The sequence below is a fragment of the Oncorhynchus nerka genome, linkage group LG24 (genome assembly GCF_034236695.1).
Source record: "Oncorhynchus nerka isolate Pitt River linkage group LG24, Oner_Uvic_2.0, whole genome shotgun sequence".
In the NCBI taxonomy this organism is placed as follows: domain Eukaryota; kingdom Metazoa; phylum Chordata; class Actinopteri; order Salmoniformes; family Salmonidae; genus Oncorhynchus; species Oncorhynchus nerka.
This window is the reverse complement of record NC_088419.1, coordinates 29,882,910-29,900,800: the sequence shown is the minus strand read 5'-3', so window position 1 is coordinate 29,900,800 and position 17,891 is coordinate 29,882,910. Positions and strand designations below refer to the sequence as shown.

At 41.3% G+C, this 17,891-nt stretch overlaps 1 protein-coding gene across 2 annotated transcripts in view; it reads left to right on the top strand.

The window, feature by feature from the left end:
* Positions 1–16,651, top strand: part of cd2ap (CD2-associated protein) — an 83,446-nt gene extending 66,795 nt beyond the window's left edge. For both annotated transcript variants that reach the window (XM_029631475.2, XM_029631473.2), the window contains exons 13-19: positions 422–566; positions 1,567–1,676; positions 5,684–5,799; positions 6,399–6,482; positions 7,989–8,224; positions 8,611–8,674; positions 12,940–16,651. In XM_029631475.2, coding sequence (XP_029487335.1) covers positions 422–566; positions 1,567–1,676; positions 5,684–5,799; positions 6,399–6,482; positions 7,989–8,224; positions 8,611–8,674; positions 12,940–12,981 — 797 coding nt within the window. In that variant the 3' untranslated portion in view covers positions 12,982–16,651. The remainder of the gene's footprint in view (positions 1–421; positions 567–1,566; positions 1,677–5,683; positions 5,800–6,398; positions 6,483–7,988; positions 8,225–8,610; positions 8,675–12,939) is intronic.
* Positions 16,652–17,891: the final 1,240 nt, after the last annotated feature.

The following is a 17,891-nucleotide window of genomic DNA, read 5'->3' as shown; positions in this document are numbered from 1 at the left end:
AAAGGATGACTTCAGGGACACGGTGACACTTCCCTTCTCTCTAGGCCTCGATTAGCTAAAAGAAACACGTTGCTGTTTTACACTTGTTCGTGCTTTGCATATCTTATCGCCCTCTATGCATATGAATAATTTGTCACAGCGTTGTTTGTTTGTTTATTTCTCTGTCAGGAATGAAGCATTTCCCTAATGAGAGTAGGGGTTGTCTATTTTAATATTTCAGTGGAATATCCCTGGGAATAGTTGATGCTTACATGTCCTGGCAGCTGAGAATGAAGAATGAATGTGCCTAAAACAACCAGGACCTCGTGCAACCTCCATGATCTTGAAATGTATACAGTACTGTGCATACAATGTGAAATATTTTATCACAATGATCATTCTGTCTCTCTGTCTCTCTCTCTGTCTCTCTCTGTGTGTGAAGGTGACAAGACCGATCAAAAACTGTCAAAGCCTACTGCCCCTCTGGTCCCACCCAAGAAACCTGTCCCCCCGCCAGGCAAGAGTAAACCAGGCGTCCTCCCCCCAAAACGTCCAGACAAGCCTCTCGCACCCTCCCTAGGGGCCAAGTAAGCCTCCCATCCTTCTACCCGTCCCCCTGTTCTTCCAGCTTTCCCTTTGTTCATATTGGATATTCACTTGAGGAAGGACAACATTGTGCAGTAGTAGGTTTTATTGGCAAATTCGCAGTCATAGACTAAGTTGTACACCAATTTACAATCCTAATAGTACAATAGTAAAATCCTAAACTAGCATAAATGTTTAATATGGTACCATTTAAAATATGCAATGTATACAAAGCAACAATAGCAAGGTGACCACTTTATAAAATACAAGAGTTGTTATGTAGGCATTTCTTAGGCATCTGGGCTGTATGGTGTGTGTTGATCAGTTTAGGGAAGTATGGGATGGGAGAGTTCTGATAGCAGCTTGTCTGTCATGGGAGTGTTCAGTTTATGGCTGTTGTGGGTTACGTCCAGTGACCTGCTGTCTCGTTGGGGGGAGCCAGTGTGCAAACTGGGAGCTCTGCCGAGATTTGGCAAATGTCAGGCAGATCTGCTTCCATCAGTTCTCCCGGGACATGATTCCTAAGGTTTCATGGGCTTCCTCATAGCTGGTGTACGACTCGCCCAGAATTGTTCTGCACGCTCCCTTCTGGACCCGCTCCAGCTGAGCAGTCCAGGTTTGAGTGAGGCCAAGGTGCCAGGCAGGTACTGTATACTCTAGAAACTAGTCGAACGTATACGATGTAGATGGATCGTCTGCTGAGGTGGTATAGATGCATTTGAGGACGAACAGCTTCAAACTACAACAATATTAATAACCAGTATATTTAGTTTCAGGCATTTGTTTATGGCTTCGAAATGATTGCATTCACGCTGAAAATTATCTTTCCTGTTTTGCTATTTAAGTCTCAACGTGTAGCACAAAGGCCTTTTTGAAATCCAGTTGCATTCCTAACGTAATGTACCTATAACTCCAGCCATCAGGATTGTATTACTGCCACTACTGTTCACAGCTCTAGTAATGTTTTGCTGCTGTTATTGTTGTTATCCCCCTCCTCTACAGGCACAATGGAGAGGTGCCTTCCACACTTCCAAAGTCTGATTTTGAGCCAACGTTACCCAGCAAACCAAAAACACTGTCGGGTGACTGGGGGGACAAAGCCCTTGACATGGGTATGTAATGGCTCCACTTTTTATTTAGAAGAAATTCCTAGCAGTAAAACATTTTTAACAAGGCATGCAATGATATATATATATATATATAGAAGGCCGGTGACATCAACCGCCGAGCACCGGCGGTATATATATATATACTTCACGATTATACAGCTCCGTGACATCATTATTAGTTATGCACAGCTTGCTCCAAACACAGGGTCACATTTCATCTATAAAACCATATATGCACTTCCAGCTTCTTAGGTTGAATGTTTCTTTATGCGTATAACCTCCTGAGTGGCGCAGCAGTCTGACGAGGCAACAGACACCCTCGTTCGAATCCAGGCTGTATCACAACCGGCCATTATTGGGCGTCACGCAATGGGCCCAGCGTCGTCCGGGTTTGGCCGGTCGGTGTAGGCCGTTATTGTAAATAAGAATTTGCCTGTTGTCACGACTTCTGCCAAAGTCGTTGCCTCTCCTTGTTCGGGCGGTGCTCGGCGGTTGACGTCACCGGCCTTCTAGCCATCATTGATCCATTTGTTTTGTCTTGTCTTCCCACACACCTGTTTTCAATCCCATTCATTACCTGTTGTGTATTTAACCCTCTGTTTCCCCTCATGTCTTTGTCAGAGATTGTTTTATGTCAAGTGTTGTTTTATGTTGTATAGGTGCGCAACGGGTCCTCGTACCCATGTTTGTTTATGTATGTACGTATTTAGTGTTTGGAGCATGTTAAGTGGACTTATATTAAGAGACTCCGTTTGACTCTCCTGCGCTTGACTTCCCTGCCACCTATACACACGACTCTGACACCTGTTTAAATAAAAATGTTAATGAAATGCATAAAACCAGTTAAGTCTATATAGCTGTGGTAAAATAAAGTTCCTTTACACTTGTGGGATTTGGCCTATATTGATAGGGCTGCATTTAAATGTTTCTTACAGAAGAAATATGAAAATGCATAAGCATGGTGGCAATTAAAAGAGCACAGTTTGGAGGTTTCAATGACTCAAAGAAGAGTCACAAGGTGTTTTTTTTTAAACTCTCCTAGCTGCGCTGTTGAGGAACTAGAACAAGCTCACTTGTAGTTTTGTTTGGAACACAAGCCTGCATCCCCGCCATCCACACAATTGCTGTTGTTGTTTACGCAATCCTAGAACGGTCCATTTTAAATGGTGATCTGGGTCAGGAGGGCATAATTTGAAAGCTTGTCACAATAGACACACACAAGCTCATTGTGTTCAGAACATCCCAGGGTATGACACGATGCCATCTTTTAACTATACATCGAACACAGTGATCATAAATGTTGACACTGTATATGACATGATATGGAGAATGGGATGTGCATATTTGGACTCACGGGTGTTTGGCTTGCTTGTATGACATCAAATCGGTATTTATTTTAATCCTAAATGTCATCTTTCAACATAGATTGAGTCCTCTTAATTTACAGCATTTCCCTCACCCAGACAACACTTCTTCTTTCACAATTAATGGGAGGGAGGGGGGCAACTTTTCTTCAGTGTGTGCAGACCTTATTGTTTTTGCATCCATTAGCAGTACCTACCTACAGTTATGACCCCCACTAGTTGTTTATGGCCCTCCACTGTGTCCCATTTAAAGTGTCTGTGTGCCTGTCCATGTGGAGTACCACCAATGACTGAATATCAATGGACAAAGCCATCGACCACGTGACACCATTCATTCTTATGTGAAGACTCAATAGTGCATTGAAGCCGAATGAAGTCGGTTAAGATGGCGTCTCATGGAGGCATAACATGTGCGGTTAGAGCTACTCTGGGGAGTGATGTTGCAGGCTAGCTCAGTGCTGCTCCCTCTCATTGAGTAACTGAGGCAGATCGAGGTACCGTAGGCTGCCATTAGCAACTAAATCAGTTCAAGGACATCTGGTGTATTAGAAGCAATTATTGGTACCATGATTGTCTTCTAAACATTTTTTTATTTGCACGGAGATTGACCATAAAGATTGCCATTTTTCCAATCACTAGAATGGGGGATGCTAACTGCCTGCAGTACCAGGGTCAGCCTTTAACCTCTGTGGCTTCAATGAGAGGTGGCAGTCGTTCTCTCCTGCGTACCACCAGCACCAGTTGTGTGTGTGTGTAGCATTCTGCAATAGGTCCCTCTGTGTTTTTAATTGAGTTTTGGGATGAGTTGCTACTGGCTGATGGTGTTCTATCTAAACTGAGGATTAGTGCAGTAGATCCATATTGGAGTTGTGGATTACTCCTCCTGCCACAACAGGCTGTTGGAGTAATGTTCCCAAGAACAGGAAACACTGACCTAAAAAGAGGGGGATGAGCTGAAACCCCTTTTTAATCATTCAGATATTCATTTGTGGGCGACGACATGTTTACTGTTGCCTTTGTTCTTTTTTCTTTAAAGGTTGATTCGGGGACATTCTTTTCCATTTTTCCTTCCAACATTTAAAAAGTCCAGTACCCTTTATGTGCCCATTAAGAGCTTAGTTTTTTACTAACATTCTGCATATTCTGTGTGTTTGGTTTGCCCTTTGACACGTACCGGTAGATTCACACCTCATCACAGATGCAAAATGAGACATCCGTAAACTCTGAAACGCATTCAAAGTCGACTGGTTTAATTTCAGCATCACGATTTCCTCTCTGAAGCAATTCAAGCTTACTGTAACACATGATCAAATGCTGTAAGATATATTGACAGCTCCGTAAAATCCCAAATTACTAAAATACTTTGTTTTTATTTTTAGAGTTTGTGTCGCTAATGTGTTGATTTAATCCTCTAAACCCATGGGTGAATAGGTTTTTGGATAATAGAGGGAGAGAGGAGGAGGATGAAGGGATAAAAGAGGATGAGAAAGAGGGAGGGAGGTTGGCTATGTTTACATCACCTCTCATTTCATGCCAAGGACAATCACAAACAGGAATACACAAGAGAAAAGCTTTTAGGAAGAGATAAAGGCATGGAGATCGAGCTAAGGGAAGACCAGGGAGTTTAGGCGAGGTGAGTTCTTAGAATCATGTCATCATGGGAGGTAGAAGTTTCCTGGGGAGTCGTGTCTGTGACCCACTTCACTAAAAGCATCAAAAGAGCTGCTAAAACCATAGGTCATTAGCCCCGTGGGATTAGGGTGTGAAAACAAGCAGGGGAAAACACTCCTCATTCTCCTTTATGTCAACTTCACTCCCCTGGGAGTTCTGTAATGTTACTAAAAGTCCTGCCTATAGTCTTTATATAGAACGTTAACACGTCATTTGAAGGGTACCTAATAATCCATTTTTAAGGCAATGAAAAAAAAAAGTATGAATTATTACTCCCGCATTTGTTATTGTTACTAAGCTAGTTATTCTCACATTTGTGTATCTTTCCTTAAACGTTCTGCTTATTCCTTTACCGGGTATTGCTGGAATGTCTACCAATGGCATGCCCATTTTTTTGTGAGAAATTGCAGGTCACTCAAAACATGAAGTATTTATATAAATCGTGCTCACTTTAGGGACTGCAAAAACTACTACTTTACTAATGATTACTAAATGGTTTGTAAGTGTGGGAGTAATGCTTACTAAATGGTTTGTAAGTGTGGGAGTAATGATTAATAAATGGTGATCACACAATTTTATAAATGGTTTATTACGTGTTACCCGTAGGACTATATAGTGCTTACTTGCATGTTTTTCTCAAAGATTGTCATACATACGGTTTCAGTGTGTACAATTCTCAATGAAATGTGATTACAGCCCCATTCCTTAGTTGGTCTTCTTCCCAGAACTGTGTCTCTTCAGATGAAAAACCTGTGTGTTATTCTATTTCTCATTGAAAGCAAAACACAAGGCGATAGAATAACAACTACTGTTCAGTGGTTTTGGTTGCAGCGTCTTATTTCTGTCCAGTTCTTTGTTCCATTTCATGAAAAGCCTAGGATCTTTCTGCTGTCTGCATTTGTAAAGAAAAGTTTTGTTATTTACTTTTCTCTATACTCCTCTCCCTCTGTATCTGTCTCGGTCTGTTTCTTGAAGACCTGATGAGCTTTGATGATCTGTCATCTACCTCGGAGAAGCTGTCTCACCCCACCGCTAACAGACCAAAGATGGCTGGCAAGAGGCTTCCCGCTCAGTTTGGAGGAGGCCACTCTGTGAGTACACTGACATACCAACACGCTACTGAGGACACAACTCTGCACACAGACTTGTAAAACCACACACGTTAGTCTCGCTCCATACATTACGTTTGCACATCAAATTCCTCTCAAAAACACATTTGGCTGGCGGGCCCTATCTGAACAGCAAATGTACATCACCGCATTTCATACACAGATATCGCACCTTATCTGAACCTCATGATGGGTCAGGGGAGTTGATGTGAGATTGGGAATAGGTTGCTACATGTCCACTTGAAAAGACATCAGACATTTGAGTTACATGAAAAGAATAGCAGACATTTGAGTTACATGAAAAGAATAGCAGACATTTGAGTTACATGAAAAGAATAGCAGACATTTGAGTTACATGAAAAGAATAGCAGACATTTGAGTTACATGAAGGGCTGAGAGGAGAGCTGTCAGGTCGCTCCGATTTGTCTGAGATTGACTGAGTTCCCTGAAGAGTAATGTGAAAGCTTTCCTTTAGAAACAGCCTGTGTCTGTGAGTGTGTCTGTGAGTCTGTCTGTTTGAGGATGTCTGGCAAGGTGTGTCAACTACTGAGCAGACCTGTTTTGTATTTTTGTCTTCTCAGCCAAACAAGGACATCAGCGTGGAGAAAACCTTCATGTTTGACGAAGAGGACCGCCCCAAGCCAAAGTTGATAGACGCAAGAAAGGTAACAATGACATTGACGTGTCTGATTGCATTGGTTAGTGTCTAACCTGTATTGAACTTGTATGTGTGTTACACCAACCTCATTCCAGAACAACTGTTTTGTATGTATGGCAATAAAGTTTTCTGAGTCTGAATCAGTGGCCCAAATGCACATTAGATCTATCTCTATTCCAATACAAATCATCCCAAATGGATGCTATTGCTGCAAATTAGTCACTTCAGCCAATATTTGCACTCAGCAAGGAATTAATATAGAGGATACAACACTCCAAAAAGAACAGCAAAATATATGTCTCCGTTCAGAAACTGAGTCAGGTTTGTCTATAGATATTAACTAATACATCCTCGGAAAACTGCAACCGTCTTGTGATCTTCTGTTAAATCATTGAGACCTCTCTCAGTTCCTCTGGGCAATCCCTCACTAATAGGCGCTGTCCTCCTGCCAGGTCGTTTTCCTCCTGGCATCCCTCTCGCCGTCCCTCCCTCCCTCCCTCTGTATGTAAGCCACCCTGTTGCTGTATGAAAGTCCTCTTATCTTGAACCCTGATCCCACCGGCTCCAGTACAACACAGTCGCAAGCCTCTGGCATTAAGCTCCCTGAGGTCACACAAGATGTACGTACACATACGTCCAGTTAATCATTTACACGCATGCAGTCACACGCACTCACGCAGATATTCACATGCATTCACAAAATAATGCTCTTTTGCGATCCAACAAATCCACCTAGGCCCAATGTAAGGCCGATTTTTAGTCATACTGGGAGACGGTGCTAGTTGTCCTACAGAGGCCAAAGGGGGGCATCCTCATGTTTCTAATGAAAGCTTCATGTCCATCCTCGTGTGTGTCTTGTTAGCGTTTCCTCAGATGCCCAGTGGCGGAGTAAAGCGGACATGCACCTCACGCTGACTCTGTGTGGGCAGGCCAGTGCCACTGGAGGCCCTCTCAAAGCACCCACCAGACTCTGGGGGCACCAGCTGTTTATCTGTACCACTTAAATCGAGTGTCTAATCCCTGCGCATCAAGCCCCATAACTGTGGGCTACAAACTTCTATAGGTTGAACTAAAGATACCCTTTGGCTCCTTGGACATTTAAATCCTTTAAAATTAGATGTTGACCCTCTCGGCAGAGGAAAATAAGGAAATGAATGAAAACGATATCCTGAGGTGATGGGAGGCAGGAGAACACAATATTAAAGCACCCCTGACATAACTTCAGAGGGAGAAACAGGGGATCAGTTGTGTTCAATCCAAATGAAATGGCCTTCTGCAGCTACAGTACAAACTGAATGCTCTGCAACAGTGTTTCAAATGGCTACTGTAGCTCCCTCCTAGCAATCATGGCTGGTTGCTGAAGACAACTTACGGTATGTTATGACCAGAAGAATTGACTTGATTCATTTTGAGCAAGAAACACTGACATCATTCATTAGTCAAATGCATTCAGAATGGAGGTCTCAGCCAGGGGCAAAAATATTTTTAGAACACCTCTCTCCTCCTTCCGCAGCCATCCATGGCCAGCTCACACTCCCAGTCTCCCGTCCTCAAGCCCAGCCCATCCCCGTCAGAGGGGCTCAAGGCCAGTGCGGCTTCAGCCCCTGGCCGCAGAAGTCCCAGCCCAGGCCCCTGCGCGGAGACCAAGCCCAAGGCAGAGCCAGAGGAGCGGAAGTCTGAGCTGCAGGACCTCAGAGGCCAAATGAAAGAACTGCTGCTGTCTGTGGAGCTCCTCAAGACCCAGCAAATGTAACTAACTGCCACTTTCCTTAGATCTGGCATTGTTCAGTTCCTGCTATTTACTCTGTACTCTTCTAATGAAGCATTATGTCTTTGTTAAGATGTCCAAACAAATGTTGCCTTGTTTAGATGATAAAGCTTCATTATAAAGCTAGCTACATAAATCAGTCAAAATTGTTCTTTGTGTACCTTTTTCAGAGCAGTATTTTAGCTACTGTCCTATTTTTTTTTTTTTTGCCCTACGGCTTGTATATAGGCGAGTCACTGTTGGAACTTGCGAGTGGAGCCTGTTCAGGCAGAGTAATGGTGATGTGATCTTATTGTTGATCAGATACTAGCCTGTCATGTGTTCAAGCTCTGAGGAGCCTTGTAAACATTCAGGATTTGCTTTGCAGGAGAGAGATGGCAGAGCTGAGAAGCGAGCTGGACGAGGAGAGGTTGAAACGAGTGGCCCTGCAGGTAAGTTGATGACGGTATCTGTCTTTACATCGCAGCTTGTCAGAGTGTGTAAGCTTGACAGGTCCAGTCAGCGGGTGCGAGGTGGGCTGGAAAGACAGAGGTTCATACACATGGTGGAATGCTTCATGTCCCTACTCAGCACTAGTAGGGCTGTGGGTGTCATGACATTTTGTCAGCCGGTGATTGACAAGCAAATAACTGCCAGTCTCACAGTAATTGACCGTTAATTAACAAACACATTTAGCATCTCCACGCACAGCTTACAAGCCACTGATGCAGACCTTTTGGAACATCTACATTTCAAAAAGTCTAATAAATCCATGTAATACAGCCTACACCTTCACAATAAATCCATGTAATACAGCCTACACCTTCACAATAAATCCATGTAATACAGCCTACACCTTCACAATAAATCCATATAATACAGCCTACACCTTCACAATAAATCCATGTAATACAGCCTACACCTTCACAATAAATCCATGTAATACAGCCTACACCTTCACAATAAATCCATATAATACAGCCTACACCTTCACAATAAATCCATATAATACAGCCTACACCTTCACAATAAATCCATCACAATAAAATACAGCCTACACCTTCACAATAAATCCATATAATACAGCCTACACCTTCACAATAAATCCATGTAATACAGCCTACACCATCACAATAAATCCATGTAATACAGCCTACACCTTCACAATAAATCCATATAATACAGCCTACACCTTCACAATAAATCCATGTAATACAGCCTACACCTTCACAATAAATCCATATAATACAGCCTACACCTTCACAATAAATCCATGTAATACAGCCTACACCTTCACAATAAATCCATGTAATACAGCCTACACCTTCACAATAAATCCATGTAATACAGCCTACACCTTCACAATAAATCCATATAATACAGCCTACACCTTCACAATAAATCCATGTAATACAGCCTACACCTTCACAATAAATCCATGTAATACAGCCTACACTTTTACAATAAATTAATGTAGTACAGCCTACACCATCACAATAAATCCATGTAATACAGCCTACACCATCACAATAAATCCATGTAATACAGCCTACACCATCACAATAAATCCATGTAATACAGCCTACACTTTTACAATACATTAATGTAGTACAGCCTACACATCACAATAAATCCATGTAATACAGCCTACACCATCACAATAAATCCATGTAATACAGCCTACACCATCACAATAAATCCATGTAATACAGCCTACACCATCACAATAAATCCATGTAATACAGCCTACACCATCACAATAAATCCATGTAATACAGCCTACACCATCACAATAAATCCATGTAATACAGCCTACACCATCACAATAAATCCATGTAATACAGCCTACACCATCACAATAAATCCATATAATACAGCCTACACCATCACAATAAATCCATGTAATACAGCCTACACCATCACAATAAATCCATGTAGTACAGCCTACACCATCACAATAAATCCATGTAATACAGCCTACACCATCACAATAGATCCATGTAATACAGCCTACACCATCACAATAAATCCAGGATTCATTTTTGTCAGGTTTAAGGAAACATGATATGAAGAAAATGTAGTATATTTCAGAAGAACAGAATAGCATACTCTGAGTTGTCCTTATGTTAGGCCCTGATCTGGTAATGCCATACGGCTGTGGGCTACACTAGTTCATTTAACGGACATTTGCTTTGAATTCCGTTGCATTATTTTATAGTTTTTTTTATAGTATGAAGAATACAATTGAACATAGCTGAATAAAATCTAAATTATAATTTCTCCAAACAATTTCTGAGTGAGTGTGCACATGCGATTAACCTAGAAACAGGTCCTCCTATTTGCTTAATTTGGAGTTATTTATGCAACTTTATTTGTGATACAAAGTTGGGCTATATGTTAAGATGTATGATACATTCTAAGGCTGCATGTTGTGACTCTAATGATGATGATTTGAGATCTGTATTGTTTCTTGCACAGGCTGCACACTCTTCATCAGTCTCTCATTCACAATTTGACAAGCACATGATAATTAGCACATGATAATGAGCACATGATAATACCTAGAATTTCCACGGCAGCAATGCACACAAAAAAATCCATGCCTTTTGGGGGCAATGGCCGTTGTGCCCTTGAGCTGAATATAATAATTATAATTCCCTTCTTCCGGCAGCCAATTGCCGTGCTCTGAAGCACCTCTCACTCACAACTCTTATTAGCCAATGCCTGTCACATGATCGGGTCCTTCTCACAGGCATCTCAGCTCTGAAGCAGGCTACAAGAGAAGACAGACACATCGGGGACGCAACTGCGTGCTTCCTTACCTAATTCTGAGGCGCATATTGAAAATGTTAGAAGAAATGTCAATCTTTTTGTCAGCCAACAAGATGAGTAGGTCTAACGAACAGCAAACGCAATAGCCTGTCAATCTACTATCCCCCATAGTACAGAAGTTGACATCCTATTGTCCTTCTGTGTGAGATAAATATTCCAAACATAGTCTGGGACAGTTGTGGGATGCGATAGATCCCATATTAATACAACCACTTGCATCAAAAAAATGTTTAAAAGCAACAAAGCAGAACGTTTAGTTGAAAATGTTGGTAAACTATGAGGCTGTTTCTTCACATTATAAGCGCAGCAATGCGCACACGGCAGTAGGCTATAAGCAGGATACGCCAGTTAGGCTCTACATCGGTTGTAAATTGGATGAATCTGCTTATTTTTAAGAAGTTATTTGGCCACTTTAGTTGGGATGCAAACCTTATCAAAACATATAGGCCTCTGGGCTAGGCTTCATGAGGTGTGCGACTATATGAAAAAGTCGCAAATAAAATATATGATCTGTTTCTTGCCTTATTGCACGCAAGCTGGGCATCATTCACAAGTGATCGGCTAATGTTGTCCCCCATCAGACTATTCTTAATTTAATCTTGCCTTTACATATACTAAATAATATATTTGTGAAATTAGTTTTGATTTAGAATGGACTGTTATCACACACCTGTCTCAGAACAGGGGCAGGGGGAAAAAATACATCTCATCTATGCACTTAAATAGCAAATTGAGGAGCTTTTTCATTTGAATGCTGCCAGGAATACAATACGCCTGTTGCAAAGCAATGTGCTTAATATTAGGAAAGTTGATAAATATATATAGTAGGCCTAACCTGTTTTCTCACTCAATTGCATAGCTAGCCTATAGAAATGTTGTGCCACATGAGCTCATGGGCTCTCATTAATTGTTTTATTTAATTTTGATTAGATTTGCATTGTCATAGTGATTAGATTGACAAGAGTGCTGACTACTAGGCAGTTAGCAGGTTTGGTAGGCTACTAATGACTATCATCAGCACTTGGAGAAGCCTAGTTTCCGTGACTAAACGGTCACGTGGAATTTGACTCGTGACTGCCGGTGTTGCGGTAATACAGTCCAATCAAAAGCCCTTCGTACATCAGCTGATATCTCAAAGTGCTGTACAGAAACCCAGCCTAAAACCCCAAACAGCAAGCAATGCAGGTGTAGAAGCACGGTGGCTAGGAAAAACTCCCTAGAAAGACCAAAACCTAGGAAGAAACCTAGAGAGGAACCAGGCTATATGGGGTGGCCAGTCCTCTTCTGGCTGTGCTGGGTGGAGATAATAACAGAACATGGCCAAGATGTTCAAATGTTCATAAATGACCAGCATGGTCAAATAATAATAAGTCACCGCAACAACCCTAAGCACTACCCACGGAGTCGGACCCAGTATATCCCAACCTTGTCCATCCTCCCCAGGAGCAATGAGGGGAGGTAGGCCTGTGCATACTCTCTCCCTCTCTCTCCTTTGAATTCCATTTAGGTCAGAGCTTTTCTCTGATGAATGCAATACATTTTCATATGGTGGCTTATTTCTGCCGTTGTCAGTCAACCTGTATATTAGTATTCAAATGACACTGAGCATGAAATGGCAGTGTGTTTTGCACAAATATTGTAAATGGAATGGATGGGTTAAATTGGACCGCAAGTGGAAATAAGACTTTAATTTCATTCAAGATCTGATACCCGCGTACCTCCCTGTGAGACTGTTAGCTATGATGTTATCATCAGAATTGCATCCGGTGCTGGTTTCCCATGAGAAATTAGTTAAAATGGCGTCTGTGTGTGTGTGTGTGTGTGTGTGTGTGTGTGTGTGTGTGTGTGTGTGTGTGTGTGTGTCTGTCTGTCTTGTCTCTTTCAGATGGAGATAGAGAAATTAAAGAAGATGGTTCATTCGACGTGAACTCTGACCCAATCAGCCTGGAACATCAGTCACCTATCGGTCTGTCTCTAAGTAGAAACAGGAAGGGGATGATGGATGGCATTCCTATAATACTTTTAGTTATCATCAACCTATTCCACATTTGTAAGATTTACATTTTTGCACATATTAAGGTTTTCTAGTTCTAGAAAGGTGATAAATACAGATGTATATGTTTTTTGTTACTTTGTTTTTTTTGTTTTTTTTTGCCAACACAAACGATCGAGGCCTTACTAACTACTGCGCTGGACTGGCAGTCTCTGCATTCTCTATGGGAATGTGTGAGGGTTGCTCTCAATACTACTGATTCTGTACAAAGCGTTAGGGGATTCCTTTTTGTTTTATTTTTTTTATGACTTGCAGGTAGTTGATTTTAAAGATGATTCTGATTTTCAGTTAAAGTATCCATATTAGCCTCCTTTAGATCATAATGAATTATATTGTGATCTGTTGCTATAGCAACAGTGTTGTACTCCATTGCTATGGCATAAGGGATCATTTTCTATGGGTTTTTTCTTCTAACATTCCTATCCAGGGTAACACTGTTGTGCCTGTTAAACACATATTAAAGTGTTAATATTGGGAGATTACATTTATCAAACTGTTTAGACTTGCTGATGATATATATATTTGTAAGTTCTGACAATGTGCTTAGACATATAGAGGGTCCTTTTTTTCTTTTTCATGTTCTTCTTGTAAAGGTCACATGGAACGGTTCTCTCAGAAAGAGAGTGACAGGTGTGTTCTATCGATCATGTATTTGGTACCATCAAATACAGCCAATTATAGCGCTACTTGAAAAGAGCACCAGTGGTTTATAAGATGAACCTCCATTTTATTTCAAGCCACGGTCGAAGTTGTGGCTTTACTCATTGATTGTTGTCATCTTGCACCAACTCCTGTACGCCAAATTGCTCTCACCCCTCTTTTATGAAGCATATGCAGCTCTGTCCTAAATCTCTCTCTGTAAACAAAATCACGTGTGCTTTGAAGAGTGAGCAATCTCTTTCTAACCTCCCAGATGAGACCTGAAGTCCTGTATAACAGTGACCTTTGTGTGTTTCCATGTTGTCCTGAATGTGTCTGGTTCACATGTCTTTATACTTGGACCAAGTAGAAACGTGGAGCATGGAGGCCAACTGAGCACATAGTCCAGTACACAGTATCTCTGCCATTTCTCATTACTGTAAGTGAGAGGCTGAATGGAAATGCATTGGGGAAGAGATCTACTTGATACAGAAGGGTTAAGCTCTGCACTGTACCAATGCACAGCCAGCACCACTTTGTCAATGAAAAGTACGTGATTGAACTCAACGAAGGACAAAGTGTTTTTTGATGGGATGCGTTCAGTGTACCGGACAGACAACAAATCATGAAAGAAATTGCCTTTGATGAAAAGCATCTTTGAGGTTGTCGCTAGATTATGCAGCATTTTGTTGATTCCCAATGTGTTACTTTACCCATCATGACCAGAAGGATGTTTGCCTCGACTCCAGATCATCCTGAACACTGTGGATGGCCTTCTTTCTCTGCATCCTTCTTCATATTCTATTTTAGCAAGCTAATTATTTACATTTTTATATATATATATAATGTGTGTGTGTACCAGTCAAAAGTTTGGACACACAGAGTCATTCAAGGGTTTTTCTTTCTTTTTTAATTTTCTACATTGTAGAATAATAGTGAATACATCAAAACTATGAAATAACACATGGAATCATGTAGTAACCAAAAAAGTGTTAAACAAATCTAAATATATTTTATATTTGAGATTCTTCAAAGTAGCCACCCTTTGCCTTGATGACAGCTTTGCACACTCTTGCCATTCTCTCAACCAGCTTCACCTGGTGTTGGCTGCTTTTCCTTCACGCTGCAGTCCAACTCATCCCAATCAATCTCAATTGGGTTGAGGTTGGGGGATTGTGGAGGCCAGGTCATCTGATGCAGCACTGGGGCATTGTCCTGTTGAAAACCAAATGATAGGCCCCTAAGCTCAAACCAGATGGGATGGCGTATCACTGCAGAATGCTGTGGTAGCCATTCTGGTTAAGTGTGCCTTGAATTCTAAATAAATCAGACTGTGTCACCAAGCACCATCACACCACCACCTCCATGCTTCACGGTAGGAGCCACACATGCAGAGATCATCTGTTCACCTACTCTGCGTCTCACAAAGACACGGCGGTTGGAACCAAAAATCTCAAATTTGGACTCATCAGACCAAAGGACAGATTTCTACCGGTCTAATGTCCATTGCTCGTGTTTCTTGGCCCAAGCAAGTCTCTTCTTCTTATTGGTGTCCTTATTGGTGTCCTTTAGTAGTGGTTTCTTTGCAGCAATTCGACCATGGATGCCTGATTCACTCGGTCTCCTCTGCACAGTTGATGTTGAAATGTGTCTGTTCTTGAACTCTGTGTTGCATTTATTTGGGCTGCAATTTCTGAGGCTGGTAACTCTCACGAACCCATCCTCTGCAGCAGAGGTAACTCTGGATCTTCCTTTCCTGTGGTGGTCCTCATGAAAGCCAGTTTCATCATAGCGCTTGATGGTTTTTGAGACTGCACATTTTTCAAAGTTCTTGAAATGTTCTGTATTGACTGACCTTCATGTCTTAAAGTAATGATGGACTTCTGTTTCTCTTTCCTTATTTGAGCTGTTCTTGCCATAATATGGACTTAGCCCTATTTGGTAAAAGACCATCTTCGGTTTACCACCCATACCTTGTCACAACACAACTGATTGGCTCAAACGCATTAAGAAGGAAAGAAATTCCACAAATTAACTTTTCACAGGGCATGCCTGTTAATTGAAATGCATTCCAGGTGACTACCTCTTGAAGCTGGTTGAGAGAATGCCAAGAGTGTGCAAAGCTGTCAAGGCAAAGGTTGGCTACTTTGAAGAATCACAAATATAAAATAGATTTGGAGTTTTTTAACACTTTTTTGGGTTACTACATGATTCCATATGTTATTTTATCATTTTGATGTCTTCACTATTATTCGACAATGTTGAAAATAGTAAAAGTAACGAAAAACCATTCAATGGGTAGGTGGTGTCCAAACCTTTTGATTGGTACTATATATATATTATATATATATATATATCTCACACACACACACTGATCTCACAAAATGGGAAATTATTCCTTCTTCACATGAGTACACCAAGTCGTGTACTATCCTCAGGCTTAGAATCTTATTCCTTAAAAGAAAGCATTCCTGATCAGGGACTGTGCTTGCACGTGTTTGTGTGTATGCATGAAAGGAAACCTGAAAGCCTGTGTATGTATCTGTAATTTTGGGTTTGTCTTAAGTGTGTCTGGCCTTGTTGACTGGTCCGGGTAAAATAAAGGGCACGATTACACATTGATCCCTAAAGCAATAATATCTTTCTCTTTTCCATCTATCAATGTTTCTCATGGCTACATTCTAAGTTGAGCTTGAGCAAAGAGTTAATCATGCAAATATATATATGAAAAAGCTATCCATATAACAGTCATTCAGCTTATTACTGTACACTCAATTATTTGATGCAAAGAAAATAGGAAATATGTGCACATTTAACATCTGTTCAAGTTATCTTGTTTACATGTGCTGTAAAATTGCATGAACTGAGATTCTTCCAAAATGAATAAATATAATCTTTATTTACACTCATGAGTACCAGGTTATTTTATGTGATATTGTCCACTATTTTGGATCTAACTTGTCTTTTCTCTCCAACACTAGAGATGGGTACACTATACCCTCATGGGGAGTCATTTTCATGGCTTGGTAAGCTAGAGAAAATACACTGCTCAAAAAAATAAAGGGAACATCCTAGATCTGAATGAATGAAATATTCTAATTAAATACTTTTTTCTTTACATAGTTGAATGTGCTGACAACAATCACACACAAATTATCAATTGAAATCAAATTTAGCAACCCATGGAGGTCTGGATTTGGAGTCACACTCAAAATTAAAGTGGAAAACCACACTACAGGCTGATCTAAATTTGATGTAATGTCCTTAAAACAAGTCAAAATGAGGCTCAGTAGTGTGTGTGGCCTCCACGTGTCTGTATGACCTCCCTACAACGCCTGGGCATGCTCCTGATGAGGTGGCGGATGGTCTCCTGAGGGATCTCCTCCCAGACCTGGACTAAAGCATCCGCCAACTCCTGGACAGTCTGTGGTGCAATGTGGCGTTGGTGGATGGAGCGAGACATGATGTCCCAGTTGTGCTCAATTGGATTCAGGTCTGGGGAACGGGCGGGCCAGTCCATAGCATCAAAGCCTTCCTCTTGCAGGAACTGCTGACACACTCCAGCCACATGAGGTCTAGCATTGTCTTGCATTAGGAGGAACCCAGGGCCAACCGCACAGGGCGCCAGTGGCGAATTTGCCAATCTTGGTGTTCTCTGGCAAATGCCAAACGTCCTGCACGGTGTTGGGCTGTATAAGCACAACCCCCACCTGTGGACTTCGGGCCCTCATACCACCCTCATGGAGTCTGTTTCTGACCGTTTGAGCAGACACATGCACATTTGTGGCCTGCTGGAGGTCATTTTGCAGGGCAGAAGTTTACATACACTTAGGTTGGAGACATTAAAACAAGTTTTTCAACCACTCCACAAATGTCTTGTTACAAAACTATAGTTTTGACAAGTCGGTTAAGACATCTACTTTGTGCAAAGTAATTTTTCAACAATTGTTTACAGACATTATTTAATTTATAATTCAATGTATCACAATTCCAGTGGGTCAGAAGTTTACATACATTAAGTTGACTGTGCCTTTAAACAGCTTGGGAAATTCCAGAAAATGTCATGGCTTTAGAAGCGTCTGATAAGCTAATTGACATCATTTGAGTCAGCTGGATGTATACCTGTGGATGTATTTGAAGGCCTA